The 19,515-nt window shown below is 39.3% G+C and overlaps 1 protein-coding gene across 11 annotated transcripts in view; it reads left to right on the top strand.

Annotated features, from left to right (window-relative positions):
- TLN2 (talin 2) overlaps positions 1–19,515 on the top strand; it is a 565,589-nt gene that overhangs the window by 383,830 nt on the left and 162,244 nt on the right. For all 11 annotated transcript variants that reach the window (XM_072612946.1, XM_072612883.1, XM_072612950.1 and 8 more), the window contains 8 exons: positions 2,424–2,718; positions 3,398–3,564; positions 7,083–7,211; positions 8,471–8,584; positions 10,959–11,072; positions 14,026–14,160; positions 15,040–15,168; positions 18,100–18,202. In XM_072612946.1, the coding sequence (XP_072469047.1) occupies positions 2,424–2,718; positions 3,398–3,564; positions 7,083–7,211; positions 8,471–8,584; positions 10,959–11,072; positions 14,026–14,160; positions 15,040–15,168; positions 18,100–18,202 (1,186 nt within the window). The remainder of the gene's footprint in view (positions 1–2,423; positions 2,719–3,397; positions 3,565–7,082; positions 7,212–8,470; positions 8,585–10,958; positions 11,073–14,025; positions 14,161–15,039; positions 15,169–18,099; positions 18,203–19,515) is intronic.

The raw sequence follows: 19,515 nt of genomic DNA on the forward strand, positions 1-19,515 counted from the left end.
CTTCTTGTTAATTCTGGGGGGTAGGGGTCATGAGAACTCAGAGCTGGAACAAGTTAACCAAGAATTAATTGATAGGGAGCTATATAGTCTTCCTAGTTCTACTTTACTCTCACTATTAAGGAAGGAAGGTATCTTGAAGTAGGGGATAGATAGCTGGCCTTAAAACCAGAAAGACCTGAGTTCATTTCTGCCTTCTAGGTTATCCTGGCTGTTTGATCCTGGGCAAGTCCCTGAACCTCTCAGTAATCTAGGCCTGTGGCATCAAACTCAAATTCCTGTCTCCCTCCCCAAAGCTTTAAGTGAATGAAAAGGCAGTGGCTTATACCACTGATGATCTACACAGTACTTTTGTAAGCTCTCTGAGATATATAACTTTTGGGGAAAGAAGAGAACCCTGGGACTTTTATTGTAGTTCATTCATATCTGACTCTTTATGACCCCATAGACCATAGCCCAGCAATACTGTCCGTGGAGTTGTCTTAGCAGAAACACTGGAGTGGTTTGCTATTTCCTTCTCCAGCAGATTAAGGCAAACAGAGGGTAAGTGACTTGCCCAGTCACATGGAGGATAAGAGTCTGAGCCTGCATTTGAACTCGGGTCTTCTTGACTCTAGACCCAGCACTTTATCCACTGAAGCATCTAGTTGTCTAGCTTGGGACAAGTTTTGTTTTGTTTTCTATAGGAGAATAACAGCTTTCTATTTTGCCTGTTAATTCCTACACATTAAGCTTGTTCCAGATGTTACTCTTAGAAAGAACTTGCATTGGAGAGTATCAGAAATATTTATTTTTGTGTAGTTCTGATTAGTATATGTCATAGCTCTTACTTAGTAGTGTTGGCCAACCAGATGGTATAGTATTTATTGGAATTGAACTCAGGAAGATCTAAGTGTGATTTGGACTTCAGATCCTTGCCCGGAAGTCATCACCGAATCTCTCTCTGCTTTGGTTTCCTCTATATATAAAGTGGGGATGATAATTACAGCTTCCTCCCAGAGTGATTATGAAGATCAAATGAGAAAATATTCATCAAGTGTTTTGCTAACCTTGAAGTACTATTGTTTGTGTGAAGAAAGCTCTTTTTTTTGGAGGGGAGGAGGGTGGTGAGAATGTATTGCTAATTAATGTTTATAACGATGGCCCTAAAATGGAACACCCTGAAATGTCCTTAAGAAAGGTTAGATAATGTTCATTATGTTTAAATAGATTCTATGGCATTCTAATTAAATTTGAAGTAACAAAGCAGTGCATTCAAATAATGAGAATGTTTAATTAACCAGAATACGTTATTTCTTAACTCTCATGTATAAATTAGAATTTACTGTATTCAATGGATTTGGGAACTAACATGGTAGTTGATTTTCAAAAAGCTTGTCACATGATTAGTTACTCAGTGAGTTTTTTAGTGAAATTTCACAAAAAACATTTTAGGTGTACTTAAATACTGTCGGTCTTTAGTACATATTCTCAACAGGCAATTAAAAAATACATGTTGGGGGACTTAGATACAGAAGTATGTGCAATCAATTCTTGAGTACTTGTGGGCTGTCTTTGAAGTGCTGCAAATTCCTACATTGGATATACCCACTTTCCCCTCGCTACAAAAATATACTCCAGTGCATTGGGAGTTTATCTCCCATTTTTAATTACCTTTGCCATTGCATCCCTTCGTTAGCTTAGAAATTTGAAAACTGATAACCTATGAATGTAATAAATAAGTGCAGATTTGTGATAACTTTTACTTAGTGGCTATGAAGTAGATGAGAGCCATTAGGCCCTACTTCCAGGAAGAGATGGCCTTGGAATGAGATTTTTTTTCAGTTAATTTTTCCCTTTTATTCATATATTGTTCTTATATAACCTTCTTTGCATGTAACACAATTTGCAGATCTTTGAAGCACTATATCCATGCTAACTGTTATTGTTGCTAGCACTTATTTGAGAGGAGCGATTTTTTCCGTCTTTAGATTGGTGTCCCCAGGGCCTAGCACTCTTCCTAGCACTTAATAGGTGCTTAATAAATGCTTCTTGAAGGGCTGATTTCCATATATACATGTTCCTCATTCTCTTACCCAGTGAGGCATCCTTCGGGAGGAAAAAGATTTTGAAAAGAATAACAGCTTTAACTATACCAACCAAGAGTCATCTGCATCTGTCAGTCTATACAATATTCCACATTCATAGACACTCTCCCAACCCACTTTTGCAAATAAGGGATAGCGGTGTCTATTATCAACTCTTTTGAGCCTCGATTTGAAGATAGGAAGGCAGGCGGGGGGCCACATGCAGGGAGATTCTACCATGATTTACAGAGCATGAACAGAACCCAGATCTTGTAGCAGATTTCAGAAATGCTTGCAAATAGTCGGGATGGGTTAAAACCACCCTGTAGTTCCATTGTCTCTGTATGCATCCTCTTTCAGGTAGTGAGCCCCACCCTCAGCTCCCCAGTATGCCAGGAGCAACTGATTGAGGCTGGAAAACTTGTGGACCGTTCAGTGGAAAACTGTGTCCGAGCCTGCCAGGATGCCACGGATGATACTGAGCTCCTGAAGCAGGTCAGCGCAGCAGCCAGCGTGGTCAGCCAGGCCTTACACGACCTCCTGCAGCATGTCCGGCAGTTTGCCAGCCGAGGGGAACCGATTGGCCGCTACGACCAGGCAACCGACACCATCATGTGTGTTACCGAGAGCATCTTCAGCTCAATGGGAGATGCGGGTAAGTGGCTTTGGACATATTTATTTCTTGGTTCCTCTAAAGATTTTGGACAGGAGCGAGGAGATAGAAAGAGAATTGGTGACGACTCAGTGTTCATTTTAGAGAGGTGTCTATTGTATTGAGAAAACTTCACAGAGTTCATTATAGGGATTGTGCTGAAATTATGCTCTGTGTTTCAGACTAACAGATGTGTTTCTCTGTAGCACTACTTATTAAGTGATAGTATACAACTTAAAAAAATATTTTCTATGTCTTCCATGAATAAAGCAAAAAGTTTATTTTCCACATATTTAGTAGATTACGTGTATTTGTGTTTTTAAAAATGAAAGCTCACACAACCTCAGACTCTTTCTAGGCTTTGTTAAAGCTCCTTTTTTTCCTATAAGAGTTCAGGCCAGTTTGTTTCTCCATTCATGTTAATTCGGTGCACAGGATAATTAAATTCTGGTTGTTTAGGACATGCAGGCTTGGCTTCCACAGAAGACGTTTCTTTGTCTTTCTGGTAAGATGTGGAGTCTGCAGCTGTTATTCCAAGAGGTTGGCCTAAGGATTGAGTATTTTTCCATAGGGCTTAACTTCTCCATTTTTGTATCCTCATTAGAGGTGAACAGAATCCTTTAAAATGTCTAGGAGAGCAGAGGTTTGAATAGCAACTGCTTTCATCTGTCTTATCCCATAGGTGAAATGGTCCGGCAGGCCAGAGTCCTCGCGCAAGCTACCTCGGACCTCGTCAATGCCATGAGGTCAGATGCTGAAGCTGAAATTGATATGGAGAATTCCAAAAAGCTTCTGGCGGCTGCAAAACTCCTGGCGGACTCCACCGCCCGCATGGTTGAAGCTGCAAAGGTAATTAACATGGCTTGATGCGCTGAGAAGTGAGTCCTGCAAGCTATTTCACTGAGGAATTTTGTTCCTTCTTACATGCTGTCCTACTAATTTGCCTATGAGGTAATATCATCTACTGCTGAAATGATCCATGTGGATCTTCTAATGCAACGTTTCCTTTGTAAAGAAGAGGAAAATGAGGCTCCCTAAGTTTGTATGAGTTAGCAAATTCAGGATTCTAACCCAGTTCTTCTGAATACAGATGTAGTTTCTTCTTACTGTACCATATTTATTATTTTTTGCTTTGGTCCCTATATATGATTTCATCATTTTGGCATATTTGCACCACCAGGGCAGGTCACCTGTGTCTTATAGTCTTAGAGAGTTACATGGTACCCTAAAAGGTCAAATAACTTTCCTGGGGTCACATACGTTAGTATGTGTCAGAAGCAGCTCTTAACCCCAAATTTATTAATGTATTAGAAACCATCTATTACTTTTTGGGGGTTTTTTTTGCAAGGCAATTGGGATTAAGTGACTTGTCCAGGGTCACACAGTTAGTGTCAAGTGTCCAAGGTAGTATTTGAACTCAAGTCCTCCTGACTCCAAGGCTGGTGCCACTTAGCTCCCCCATTTGTCTAATTTTAAGCAAAGAGATTTTCCCACACGTTTGGGTTTCCTTTTTATTTGTGCTTTTTGCTAAATCTCAAAGAAGATAATTTTTCTTTTTAGATAAATTTTTATTTTGAGAGTAAATTATTATTTTTGCCTCATGTACATTTCACAATGTATTTTCATGTCCTCTCCATCATAAAAAGCCAGTGAATGCTTATAGCAGAGGGACAACAAACAGTTCAGCAAAACTAAATTCCTAAATTCTCACATTGTATGTATGCCGTGTACCATGCTCTCAGACCTCCACCTCTGCATAACATCTGTTGCTGGTCCTGAATCATTTCAGTCATGTCCAACTCTCTGTGGCCCCCTTTGGACTTCTCTTGACAGAGACCCTGGAGTGTTTTGCCATTTTCTTCTCCAGCTCATTTTATAGATGAGGAAACGGAGGCAAACAGTGTGAAGCGACTTGGCCATGACTAGGAGTTGTCTGAGGCCAGATTTGAACTTATGAAGATGAGTCTTCCTGACTTTAGGTCTGGCACTTTAGCCACTTCCCTACCTAGCTCTTAGGCAAAGCAGCTGAGGAGATGCTATCTCCTATCACATCCTTGTGTCAAGGCTTGGTCCAGGTAGCTTTGCAACACAGAGTTGGGATTGGTTTGGTATTGTTGAAAACCACAGCTTGATACCTTATCTGCCCATGCCTACTGGCAGATGGAGCAGGAGGCCAGGTTGGAGAAGGTATTGAGCTTGTGAGTCAGAAGAAGCCACTGAGCAGAACTGTTGTACTTTTATCTCGGAGCAAAGAGGGCAAAGGAACCTGCTTTCAGCTGGCTCACCTCCATCAGGCATAGTCCATGTGCTACACCTTATGGAAAAAGATCCTGCTTCATTTATATTGTATCCCCAAAATCATAGAGAAATGTTAAGCTATAAAAGTATAAAAACTTTAAATAGGATTTGTGGCTGACAAGCCAAGGTGATGGATAAAAACTGTAAAGATAGTAGGAAGAGAAGAGGAAAGGAAAACCTGCAAAAAAAAGTGGGTGTCCCAAAAGTCTTAGTCTATCTTACTAGGTTCTCTTCCTCTGCTTTGTTCCAGGTCCTTTTCTGGGCCTCACTTTCCCCATCTCTAAAATAAAGGGGTTGGATTAGATGATCACCAAGCTTCCTTCCAACTCTAGCACTTTGATCCGTGAATATTGAACAGATTTAAGAAACAAGTCCTTTCTAGGTCACACAGCCAAGTAGTGTTAACTCTGTGATTAGAATCCTGGCTTTACTGACTTTCCAGCCCAGGAATCTTTTATCTACACTGTGTAGTGCACGATGAGACTAAAACTAGTAAGTTTTATGCTTGAAGGGGCCTATATAATAACATTATTTCATGGTCTCAAACAATCAATAAGCTGTTATCAGGCAATGCTTACTATGTGACAGGCATGGAGCTAAGTGCTAAAGATGCCTGGAGAAAGGCAAAAAAGAAGCTTTGCCCTTTATGAACATGCTATAGAAAATAATTCCATTTCAGCAATTGTGTTAAGTAACTGCACTAGGGAAGATACAAAGTTTAGATAAGGATAAAACCCTTGATCTCATGGAACTCCAGTTGAGGATTGGAGATGTGACACCTACACAAGTCATTGCTTTATAAATGGCATTATGTTCTTTCTTTGATTTTTATCAATGTAAAGGCCATGGGAGGAGAGGGGTGGGGAGTGGGAGAATGACTCAGTTTTGTGTGCTGTAGTTTGAAAGGAGGGGTAAAGAACATAACCACAATTGAACTATTGAGACATTTTTTAAAAATTCTGCCATGTATTAGCAAGTATATTTCTGTCCTTTCCACCTGCACTTCACATACCCTCTCCACTTCTTAAAAACCTAGACTCCCAAGCCTGAGACAAAATGAAATATCGTCCCCAAAGTGCCAGGAACATAGAGAAAAAAAATGATATGAAGGTGGAATATATGGACATGACCCCTTGATTCCTTCTCCTGTAGAGCTTCTTCAAAGTGTCTTATTTCTTTTGCTAATGCACTGAAATGCCTTTCATCTCTGTTATTTCTTGGCCCTCATGACCAGAAATATAGTTTATAGTAAAAATACTCATTTTTAGTAAAATTTTTTTACAGTCCCGGAGTTTGGATGTTATCTGCCACCTGTAGAGTTTTCCATGGATGTATCTTAACCCCTTACAGTGCCATAGGGAAGAAACATCCCATAAGGATGACTCACAATTTAGTACAACCGAGATTGCACATCACATTTTCAATTAAAAAATGAAATTAATCTAAGTGATTTTTTTTAATTGTCCTAAATTTTTTTTCAAGCATTTTATTTCTGGTCCTGTGATAACTTACATGGATCACAGAAAATAAAAGGATCATAAAATGATACTTTTGGAAGGGACTGTCAAGTCCAAGTCTAACCTTTACTTCAAACATGAAGACTATCTAGCATACATCCTTTACTTGCAGACCTCCAGGGCTGGAGAATTTATCACTACATCCCAAGGTAGCCATGCTCACTTTTTGTTAGCTCTGTTTCATAAAAATTATCTAATTGAATCAAAATCTGCCTCCCTGTAATTTCCACATAGTTTTGCCCTGTGGGGTTAGCAGAATATGTTTAATACTTCATCCACATGGCAGCCTTTAAAACACTTTAGGATATAATTCTTAGAGTTACATTGACATGATCTCACTTTGACTTTCGGAGCTTAGCAAAAAAGCATGTTTGAAACATCCCGTGCAGATATTTTCAGTGGCAAAAAGGAAACCTCTTGATCTTAAAGGTATCTCTTGGGAAAAATTATCTTTGCCTCTCTGCTAACCATATTCAGGACAGAATTATATGGAAAACAGTGAAAGGTATAATTGAACTGGGCCTCTTGAAATCCTTATTTTCACCCTTCTAGGGAGCTGCCGCTAACCCAGACAATGAAGATCAACAGCAGAGACTGAGGGAAGCCGCAGAAGGACTCCGGGTTGCAACCAATGCAGCTGCCCAGAATGCTATTAAGAAAAAAATTGTCAACCGGTTAGAGGTCAGGAAAAGGACCTTCCTTTTTTTTCTTCTTGGGCTATCCACTTTTTAAGTGAAATAGGCACTGTACAAATAAGCAAATTTGTAGCGTATCTTTCTGATTAGTAAAGCTAAGTCAGAATTTAACCATTGGCACAGTTGTTACAGAGAATTCAAATCTAAGAAACTGATTCTGTGGAAGGAGAAGAGATTTCAGGTATGTGAGAACTCTGAAACTAGGGTTACCGTAAGTTCTCAAGTTATAGTCTGTACCAAAGACATTTAGACAGCTCGGATCTTTAATATCAGAAGAAGTTACATTTCTGCCATTCTATTTTTTTGCAGGGAATTGCTTGTTTTGGTTATAAATTTTGGTAGCTCATTGCTATGGTATTGTCTTCAACCTTGGGGCGAAGGGAATGGTTGATCAAATGCCAGTGAATGTTTCCAATCTTGCTTTCTGGAATCATAGGGAATAGGGAGATTGAACGCATAGGGGAAAAAAGAACATTTTAAAATAAGGAATGTCAGAGTTAAAATGGATAGTCCTCCCATAAATCTAGATGTATATCAAATTTAATATCATGCATCCAGGAGAATACTGACTACTAAAATGAGAATATAATGGGAAATAAGTGTATTGTGTGTTTGCCCATGTGCACACGTACACATCACGCATAAGCCAAGTCTAACTTATACAGAAAAACCCCTTTTGCATGCGCTAGTCTTCATTCTGGTCCTTTGATTCATGTCTTTGAGAAGAGTTCATTGAAGTCTGTATGTAAATACGTACCAGGCTCAAAAGCTGAACTCAGTCTTTTTCTTCATGATAGGAATTATACCATAGTGTCACTGCTTTTCTGTCAAGGCGACTCATAGGGTGAAAGTGTTATTCGTGAGTGTGAAACATCTGTATTTGGCCTAGAGAGCTGCAAGGAAGGTGCTACATTATGGGGTTTTTTTATTATTATTTTTGAAGAAACTCCCCCGTGGCGCTGCTTATCAGTACCATTAGGGGGTGAGATTGTTCCTTGTCCCTTTACAAGAAAGACAAAGGGAAAATACCACTTCTGATACCAAGCTAACAATAACTGTTCCAGGGAATGGAATCTTATAGTGGTTTCCAGGGGCACTGTTAAAAATCAGCAGTGATTTTAAAAGTTGGCATCTACTTACAATCCTCATTCTTACCCATACGGCAGGGACCGAGCTGCTTTACCTATAGGACACAAAAACTAAAGCTTAAAAAAAAATCTTTCCATCTTGATTCCTTCTTTTAAGGTTGCAGCAAAACAGGCTGCAGCTGCTGCTACTCAGACAATCGCGGCATCCCAGAACGCGGCTGTTTCCAACAAGAACCCAGCGGCACACCAGCAGCTTGTCCAGAGCTGCAAGGTAAGTATCCAGACTGACAGAGTATGATTTCTATTGTACATGATACTAAGAGTGTTAGTGCTCTAAGTGCCTTGCTAATTTAGTTAACGGATATCATTCAGGCCCACTAATCCGATTCACAATGGCTCACATTTTCCAGGTGTTTCTGAGTCTGCTTTTTGTCAGCATTGTTGTTTTTTTTTTATTTTTTTTCCCAGTTCTTTCTTTCTTGTTGCATCCTGGATTTACTTTCTTCTCTTTTTTGAAAGATGCAAAAATCAAAGCTATTCGGTGGCCCAGCCATTTGAATGCCGTGAAGCAGTAATAAACCATTGAATTTCCAAAGAGCCTTTCTTCTGAAGAGCTGGCTACTTCTCATTCATCTTTTACATATCATAATAGTGTTTCATTTTCTGCTTTGCCCTCTTGCCCCGTTGGCTGCCTGAGCTCACACCTTGATTCGTTCATTCCCACTTGACTTCAACTCCACTTTTCCTCTGGAGCTGTATATTAGAGCCTTTCTGTCTCATTTTTTTACGAGGCTCTGTCTTCAGCTAAGTAGGCCACAGTGAGCTTGGGTCTCTTGGAAGGACCAAAAATGGTTTGATCTGTCAAACCCCCTTGTGTGGCCATTTCTTAGATATCTTATGACATGGTTGATCAGAGCCTCTTACAAACACTTGTAAAAAAATTAATCAGGGGAGAAACATGGCACATTTTAAAATTTCACTGGAACTTAGTTTTCATCCCCCCCCTTCAAGTTCTAGCTGTTAAATTATTTCAATCCAGAGTGTGGGGGTGACTGCCGCCATCTCAGAAACAAATTAACCTTGGAAAGGAAATGGATGATATTGCCATCGATGTCTCTCTGAAACAAAGGCCCAAATTCCATTCCCCCATGTTAGTCAGTAGAGCGCCGACCTTGTCAGTGAAAAGCCCTGAGAACCATGTGAGCCAGGCACTGCAAAGAAGAGGCGAGAGGAACCAATTTCTGCCTCAGGCTTCTCACACTGCTTTTATGTGGATGCTGCTGCCGCTGTATGAGAGAGCACTGCTGTGTGTGAGCTTGTACCATTGTTGGAGCTGCTATTCTCCTCCTGAGTTTGGTTGCTGCAGGGCCTATCAAGCAATAAGCAACCCAACGGGGTATGGAAATGGGCATTTCCACTTCTCAGGAGGTGCATGAAAATCAAGTTAATAGACTTCTAGAAGAAAAGGCACCCTTATTTTAAAAAAAAGACTAACAAATAAAAAGTCAGTCAATATAGCTTCCAGAAAAAAAAGGGAAGGCTTATAATTTACCAGGTGGAGGCTAACTACAAAACCCACTGAGTTATAGCTTGTGAGAACCTGGTTAAAGAGCAAAATGTCATGAGATTGGTGAGCAGGATGTGAACTTCAGAGGGCTCATTACTGAAGGCAAAGTTTGGGGAGGGCGGTTAAGTTCTTTTAAAGTATTTATGCCAAGCAGTGTGTGAACAATAAGCTTCTCTAGACATGGAATTTTGATTCTTGCCACCTTTGGGAAGTCTTTTATATTTGGGGAAATGAAATCTATTTGGTGAAGGCAAGAAAAAAAGAAACTGACAGTCTCAACTGCCTAATTCATGGAACAGACTTATCAGGTCAGAGCTACATTGTGAACGCTGTTGTGCAAGAACCAGGTAGTCCCAAAACTTTTAGAAGTCTCCACTATTCCCCACCCCCTCCAAATTAATTACCTTTCTTACTTTGGATTAATTCATGGATCCTCTTGGTTTCATTTTGGCCATAAGTTCTCCTTCCATCTTGGTTTAAGTCCAGGATCCTGTGCATGAATGAATGATTGCCAACATTTATTAAGTGCCTACAACGTGCCAGGCAATAGAAATGCAGCATTTCTCATTAAAGAACACAGCATATTAAGGGGAGGTAGAAAGCAGCCTGGTTCTGGACAAGGTAAGGTGAAATCTTACACATTCAGCGTCCTGGGGAGGGGTAGAGTCTGCGGTTCTGATGGGAAGGCAAAGAAGCTGGAGGGCCCATGCCATGATTTGGAAGGGGTAAAATTATATGCAAGTGATCAGTTCAAAGTTGCAGTTACATACATTCTGTCAAACTGAAAGCTCAGTTTCTGTGAGCTAGCTGTCACTGCTCAGTATCTTATGGTAGCATCCGCCAGGGAGAAGCTCAACTGTAGAGTAAACCCTGTATTTGTAAAGCCTTCTAAGGCCAAATATGCTTCCTAAGGTCTAGGAGATGTCTTTGCCTACCAAGGCGATCCTGTAAATGAATTTCACATGCAAGAAAAGCTGTATACTAGGTTATTTTCCTACCCATCCTGGATAATGCAACATAATTACATTTCCCAGATTACCTAGAGGTGCTTAATTATATTTTCCCTTGCTTCCCACAGGCAGTGGCTGATCATATCCCTCAGCTGGTGCAGGGGGTAAGGGGAAGCCAGGCTCAAACAGAAGATCTCAGTGCTCAGCTAGCTCTCATCATTTCCAGTCAGAACTTCCTCCAGGTAGGTAATATTGACCAGCCCATCCCAGGATGCACAGAGCCTCTTGTCACTCATGTATTGCCATTGTCCTTAAAGACAGAAAATTTTTAAATTAAGTTTTATTTTCAGATCTGTCCCTCTTCCTTCCCTCTCTTCCTCCTCATCCCTCAATATAAGAAAGGAAGAAAAAAACTTGAATTGCAAACATATCTCATCATGCAAAACCAATTCCTTACTGGTGATATAAAATGCATGTGTGTATCTATATCTGTCTAGGTATATTTGGTGTATACAATTTGGTGTATATAATTTTTCAAATAGATTCATAGTGCATATTGAAATATGTCTCAGATTGTACTGAGTCTTTCACCCCTCTCTCAGGAGCTGGGAAGTGTGTTTCACTATGAGTCCTTTGGAATTGTGATTGGACATTGTGTTGATCAGTTCCTAAGTCTTTCAGAGCTGTTTGTCTTATATATGAATTGTTCTTCTGGTTCTGCTCTCTTTACTTTGTATCAGTTCATTAGTTCACAAATCTTCCCAGATTTCTCTGAAATTCTCCCCTTCATCATTTCTTGTAGGACACTAGTACCCCATCACATTCGTATGTCATAATTGTTCTACCTAGCTCCAATTGATAGGGACTCCACCTGCCCTTTCCCTCAGATTCCAGTTCTTTACCACCATAAAAAGAGTTGCTATAAATTTTTTGTGTGCGTATGGGTCCTTTTCTTCTTCACTTGATTTTTAAGAGAGAAATCAGAATGCCTCCTGCAGCTTCAACAAATGTTCCGTGGTAGAGTCAGACCCTGAAAACTCTCTTATTATTTTTCCAGTTTCAGAGGAGATAGATTGAGCTTGGTAGATCAGGAAGCTGAAACGTAGCAAAAATACCTTGGGGCAGATACACGTGATTTTTTTTTCCCAAGGACTTTAACTGCAACTTGCTTTTTCTCCTTTCCTCTTTAAGGAAAGGAAGTGAAGAAGAGAGTGTGATAAATTGGAAATCTTGATGAACAGGCTTGCACTGATTATTGCTTTCAGTTAGATAATTTCTGGAGCCCTTAAAGTAGTCAGTCAAAAACTGTGCATGAGATTCAAGTCTTTGTATCCTCTCCAAAGATGGGCTGGCTCTCTCCAAAGGAGGGAAAAGCAGTTAACTCTCCAGTTCTTTTCAGGAAACATAGGATGCAAAGAAATAGTTATCATAACTCATTTTCTTTCCTGGAAATACTTTCGATGGTTTTTCATTATTAAGAGGTCTACACAACAGTTGCAGATCTAATTACTAGAAATCAGGATGAGGATGAAGTGTGTGAATTCGTTGGTTGAAGGAATTCCTTCTCACAACGCAAGTCATCACTTTCTTGGTACCTTATAGTCTTAGAGAGTAGGCTAGATTCCTGAAAGTCCCCTGGTCAGGGTAAGATAACCAATATGTGTCAGAGGTGGCACATGAACCCAGGTCTTTGTGGGTTCAAGACCTACTCTCTCTATCCATTATGCCCTGTAGCCTCTCTTAAATTTAAAAAAAAAACCTAGAAAACATCATTTCCATAATGGAGTAGCTATCCCTATTCTTGTCAGTTTCTCAGTGCATTTTATTTGTGAATCTGTATTTTATAAGAAGACGATTATTACTTCTTAATCCCATTTTGACGGTAGCAGGATATTGGGAGTTGAGGAGGTTTTCCCCCCTCTTGTTTCCTTAGTTTCATCAATTTCCAGTGTTCCTAATGCTCTGAAGTCAGGCATTCTGCATACTGTTTCTGTTGCCCAAATTCTTTGTAGAGAATTGGGGGATTATATAGATTTGTAGAGAATATGGGGATTAAGGAAACACTATTGAGATTTTCTCATTCCCAAATTAAAATCCAGTCTCAAACTCTTACTAGCTGTGTGACCCTGAGCAAGTCATTTATCTTCAGTTTGCCTCAGTTTCCTCAACTGTAAAATGGAATAATAATAGCACCTAACCTGCAGGATTGTTGCCAGGATCAAATACATATTTGTAAAATGTTTAGCACAGTGGCTGGAACATAGTAGGCAGTATATAAATGCATATTCCCTTCTCTTCCTGAGACATCACAACCTTTTTGAATCTGTCACATGCTGACCTTGATTAATTTCACAATCCTTCCTTTTCAGTTGCTATAGACCACGTATAGATCCGTATAAATCAACTTCCATGTGCACTAAGGTGGCCAAAGCATTCATCCTCCTAAAGCCAGTCTGGTTATGTATGTACATACAAACCCACACTGGCCCATCTACCCACCCACCCACCCACATGCACTCGTGTGTGTACGTTATCTTGTTCTTCAATGATCATGGAGATTCCACATCTGGAATTTAACATTTTAACCCTGACAGTGACACATGAAGTTGCAGAACTGGCATTAAAGAGTGATGGGAAGAACCACTAGACAAGATCAATTTTATATGTAGGGAGTCCAACAAAGTCACAAGTGTGGAACCAAAAAAAAAAATCTCATTTGCTCTTTGTTTGTTTTGTGGTTTTGTTTTTTGGGTTTTTTTGTTATTGTTGTTGTTTCAGACCCATTTCCTTGGTAAATGAGACACCCTCTACTAATACAGATTAATAGCTATTCTGCAGCTTATAGTTTTAGGGAACCTTAGAAACTCTTAGGAGAGTTTCTGGAAGTATTAGAAGTTAGGTGACTTATCCACAGTCATTCTACCAGTTTGAGTCAGAATCAGAGACTAAAGCCATTGGAACTGAACTGTTTAGCCATTCCCCAACTAGAAAGTAATCTGTCAGAAATTAGGTTTAGATCAGTGCCTCATACCATATACCAAAATAAGTACCAAATGGATATGTGACTTAGATATGAAAGGGTACAGCATAAACAGATTAGAGGAACAAGGAAAAAAATTACCTTTGGGGTCACTGAATGGGAAAGATCTCATAACCATACAGTAGATTCTCCAATTGCTTTCTGCTCATATCCAGCCGGGAAGCAAAATGGTGGCCTCTGCCAAAGCCGCGGTGCCTACTGTCAGTGACCAGGCTGCAGCCATGCAGCTGAGCCAATGTGCCAAGAACCTTGCTACCAGCCTGGCAGAGCTGAGAACTGCTTCCCAAAAAGTAAGTATATTTCAGGTCTGTCAGTACTGAGAAGCGTTAAAAAGTAGTTAGGAGTTTCTTGGGACATTTTAGGGGTGGGAGTAGACATTTCAGGTTGTCTTTTGAATACTCTTTGGGAACCTCCTTTAGGAGATTAAGGTTTGTCTTTTCATTTCGGTTTTTGCCCATTATGTCATTCGTTTGTCACCTTCAGTTGCGAGCCATGTGTTGTTGTGGCTGGTGTAGATATTTCTAAGGTTGGATATATATCGATCTCTGCTAGCTTTCCTCGAAGATGGTTTGTGTCCTTTAAGGTAGCACCAGAAGCTTTGGTGTTCATTGGTCCCTGTGACATGTAAATCTCTCTTCCTTAGGTTTGTTCATATTCGCCACATGACAACTCATTAAACTAGTAGTAGGAAAGCTTTTGAGTCATTTTATCTTTCTCTACCGTTTATCTTCCTCTGTGTTACCTCTGCTACCTTTGTTTGCATAAATGGTTTAAAGTCTTGCACTAGGACATCTGATTTGGCAATAAAATATTTCTTTCTTGGATCCATTTGGTGGATATATGGATGCATGAAGCGTTTAGGAAGTACTTACAATGCACATAACACCTGAAGACACAAATAGAAGCCCATGCTCTCAGGTTGCTCACATTCTAATGGAAGGTTTCAGCTGCAAGTCACATGGAAAATTCCCAAGGTCCTCAGGGTACAAATGGTCATGCCTTTTCTTTAATGTCATTTCTGCTTACAATTTCTAATGTTGCCAACAAAGAACATTCTTTTCTGGGTCTTCCTTCTATGAATGTGGCTGTAGCCACAAGATATTCTTTTCCCACAAAGTTCAGTGATTTCTTATATGTATGAAAATGTTTCTTTATTCTTTTCTGGCTAGGCACATGAAGCCTGTGGCCCAATGGAAATTGACTCTGCTTTGAACACCGTACAAACTCTCAAAAATGAACTACAGGACGCCAAAATGGCAGCTGTGGAGAGTCAACTAAAGCCACTCCCTGGAGAAACTGTAAGAAAGGAAGAGGGGATGATCAGAAGTGATTTTTTTTTCTGTTCCTAGAGAAGATTAAAGCTGCATCCAAAGAGAAAACAGTATGGGCTTTTGTCACAGCTGTGGAGTTATCCACTGGTGCCTGTGGTTTCAGTTCAAATTCACTGGGAGTCAAAAAACCCCGTTTTCAAAAATACCTGGGATGTACAGACCTGAGTTGATCTCACTGCAGCAAAGAGCAGAAAAAACAGTGCTGAGGCCTCCTTCCCAGAGGAACTAGCTACTTCTGTGCATGTTTCCTAGCAGAGAATGGCCATCTCTCTTTCTCAAAAGAGATATAAATACAATAATATACAATTAATAACATTCACATTTCCTCCCCCAAAACTCTTTGCACAGGGAACTATATGTGTGGAACAGTGCATATAATGTCCAACTTTTTAAATATGTTGATTAGCTTTTCTGAACTCTTATAAAGGAGGGAAAAGAAATAGATGTGTAAAAGGAGATGATGTAAAACCAAAAGATATTAATAAAAATTTGTTTTAAGAAATAACATGCATTAACATGCTACATTCGAGAAATAAGGTTTAGTGACAGACTTTCTGTTATAAGTAAGAGGGTTGACAGTGCCAAATGGCAGCATCCTGAAGAGAGGGATAATAGATTATCAATAATCACAATAATAGATAATCAATGATCTGCTGGAAAAAAAATCAATGGGCCTTGGTGTCAGGAAGCCCTGAGTTCACATCCTGTCTCTGTCATTAACAACATTTGTGAACCTGGGCAAGCGATCTAATTCTTGAGCCTGTTTCCTCATCAGTGATTGACGTCACTGAGCTGGATTCAGTGGCTCCCATGATTCCTTCTAACTGTGAATCTCTAATCCTTGTCTAGAAGGCCTGGGTTTTCCTCCCAGCTTTGCTACTAACTAGATACATGACCTTGGCCATGTGGCATCCTTTCTACAGCCACTTTATTTCTAAAATAATGATACCTCCTTTCTCTCACCATATTGTAAAAGCTTCAGAAGGAAGGACAAGTGAATTCACCATCCATATGCCATGTGTTATTATTTCTACTAGGGATGTGATCTGACCCATCCTATAAATGAATTCATCATATTGCAAGGTGATCTAATGTCAGGCTTTAACTCTTGTAAAAATTTACCAGTCCATATATATTGTGTCAGACTGCCTTTCCTTATTACTATATACTGGCAACATAAACAGCATTCTTTTCTACTGCTGCTGCTGGGTGAATAGATAAGTGGGTGTCTCCAAGCTTGGAATATCCCATCGTGTATTCCTGTAAATGAAGTTGCTTGTTCAAAATAGTCTGAAAGCAGTTGAATGCCCTCAGGCACATTCCACCTCCCTTTCCACAGACATTTTCTGCATGCACCAAACCTTTTACATTGTGTATGCATCTCAACTGCAACTTCATATTTTTATCTGGAAATATATGATTACTGGCAAACATTGCCAGAATGGAAGCATTTATTTCTGCTGTTGCTGCTAAAATTAGTTTTTTGTCCAGATTCTTCTAGACAGAGCACGAACCTGGAAATGCTGCCTTTGCATTTTAGGATTATAAATTTAAGAAAGCCACTGTATCATGGTGAAAAGAGAGGCCATCTGAAATCCAGAAGACTCAGTCTAAGGCCCACTTCTGACATATACTGTCTATGTGACCTTAGGCAAGCTACGTACATGACCTCTCAGTATTCTGGGCAGCTCTTTAAGATAAATTACAAAGACAGTGCTAACCTGTCTTGGGAAAAGGTATTTTCTCAAACAGGAGCTTCTTGTATCAGTTAATTCACAGATCTAATCCCTAGCTCTGTTTATCGTTAACCCTAGATGTAAACCAAAAAGATGTTAGAAAGCCATCTGTTCCAACTCACCCCATCCCTTTGCAGATGAGGAAACTCTGTTTCCCAGAGAGGTGATGTCTCCAAGGTCACCTAGGTAGTAAGTTATTGGGCAGGGATTTAAACCCCAATCCTCTAATTCCAAATCCATTGTGCTTTTCCGCTGGTAACTCAGGAGGGAAAAAAAAACATAAACTAGCCTTGTATTTAAGGTCAGGTATTAAATGTTGACACATCCTGATAATGCTTTTAGGTTTTGCATTCAAGTAATGACCCTAACATAGTCATTTGCCAAGTTCTTTAATGGGACCATTTATCTTGGTTACATTTATTCTGCCTTGTCCATTTATCACAATCAAAGCAAGAGGCTTTGCCTTAGATGGAAAATCAACATTTCTGAAGCACTTAATACATTAAGACAGTATATTAGATACCACTAATAAATAAGAATAAAATAAGCTCTTTCTATCAGTGAACTTACATCCTTCTGAGGAAATTTTTGAAAGACTCCCACTCCTATCATTTTATTGACCATTCCCCAAATTTCTTTCATGTTTTATTTGTACAGTTTGATGTAGAATGATGAAGTTAACCAATTTTAAATATCCTTCATCCAAATGAGGTAAAAGAACAGTCCTTCTGCCCATTTATGGATGGGAGTCCGTGATTCACTCTAAGGATTTGCAATGAATATTCCAAAATAGCTTTCAAAAGAGCCATTATTATCGTCGATACTAATGAATTTACATAGCCCTTTTCTGATCTATAAAACATTTTCGTCACAATCACCTTTTGACAGAGATATAATAAAGTTTTATTAGCCCCATTTTATAAATGAGGAATCGTTGGCTCAAAGCAGTGGAATGACTAGCCTGTGGCCTCAAAGCTAATAAGAACCAAGATGTCAATCTCCGATTCCAAGTCCAATGTGCTACACTCAATACCTTGCTGTTTATAGGTAGAAATCATGAAGACGTTGGCCAATTGGTTTCTTTTTTTTAATAAATACTATAAAGCCAGTGGAGGTTTTTCATTTCCTCAAAATGATATTTCCTCTGTATTTATTGTTTCAGCTTGAAAAGTGTGCCCAGGATCTAGGAAGTACCTCCAAAGCCGTTGGGTCCTCCATGGCCCAGCTGCTGACTTGCGCTGCTCAAGGCAATGAACACTACACAGGTAGGTACCTCTTCATCATGCATAATGCCATACAGTAAAGCTACAGCCAGTAATAAACAGGGAAATATTTCATTTCTAACATCCAGCAGCTTTTTACTTGTTGAGTGATTTTTTTTTTAATCCTGTCACGCTTGTGGTAAGAATTCCAAGTGTCATTGACCATCATGGATGGGAATTTGTCATTAGAGGAGTAGCTGACTTAGTTGCTGAAATGCCTAAGAACCTGCAGGATGGTACACTCTAGTCAATTTAGAAAATATCTCCAAATCAATTTTTGACAGAATTGTGCTTGCTAGGACTAAAACATAGAAAGGTATATCATTTCAATGGTTAAGAGCCGTGCCTGGCTTTTATTTAAATTGGTTATTATATAGCGCATCCCCCATTTCTGCAAGGAATCCAAGGCACATACATTAATTAATTCTGTGGAAAGTAGTCATCAGTCTTCTGTCTGTGTTTTGTTTTTTTTAAAGTTTTCTCCTTCTCTAGCTACTCCTAGCTCTAGTTTCAGATCTAAATCAAATTATTTTTGTAACATATAAGCCAGAGATGTGGGAATTAGTTTACACAATCTATATTTCATTATAGAAAAAAAATTGAATATCATATTGTTTGCTTCTCAATGGGTGGTGAATGGATTACAGAATTTGGAACTCAAAATTTTAAAACAAAGACAGCTAAAAATAAAGAAATAATATATTTTTAGGAGTGTTCCTTAAGAAAAAAACATTGAAAGGGGGTTAATAGAAAATTTTCACCATGATTTAAAAAAGCAGACCAACCTGTTTTCTTGGCACTACAGGCAAAGAATTTATACTATCATTGTTGCGTGTTTTCATGTTTAATTGATATGTGATTTTTCAAAAAGCAATTTGTAAGTTTCTTTGATATAAGAGTTAATGTGGTTTACATATGCTTCAGAAATGAAGTGTTCACAGTAATCTGACTATACTTTGTTTACACAGATGGTAGTCCAACTCTGATGCAAGTGAACTGAAAAATTAGAAAATAAATGCTCTTGTAAAACACTTACATTAATTGCATATTATCTCCCTTGGTAAAATGTAAGCTACTTGAGGATAGGGATGATTTCATTTTTGTTTTTTATTGCCAGTGCCTAGCAAAGTACTTGAATATATTTGTTGTTGTTCAGTACTTTCTGACTCCTTGTGACCCCATTTGGGCTTTTCTTGGTAAAGATACTAGAGTGATTTGCCATTTCTTGCTCCTGCTCATTTTACAGATGGGGAACTGAGGCAAATGGGGTTAACTGACTTGCCCAGGGTCACAAAGCTAGTAAGTGTCTGAAGTCA

Source organism: Notamacropus eugenii, chromosome 1 (assembly GCF_028372415.1).
Source record: "Notamacropus eugenii isolate mMacEug1 chromosome 1, mMacEug1.pri_v2, whole genome shotgun sequence".
Taxonomy (NCBI): domain Eukaryota; kingdom Metazoa; phylum Chordata; class Mammalia; order Diprotodontia; family Macropodidae; genus Notamacropus; species Notamacropus eugenii.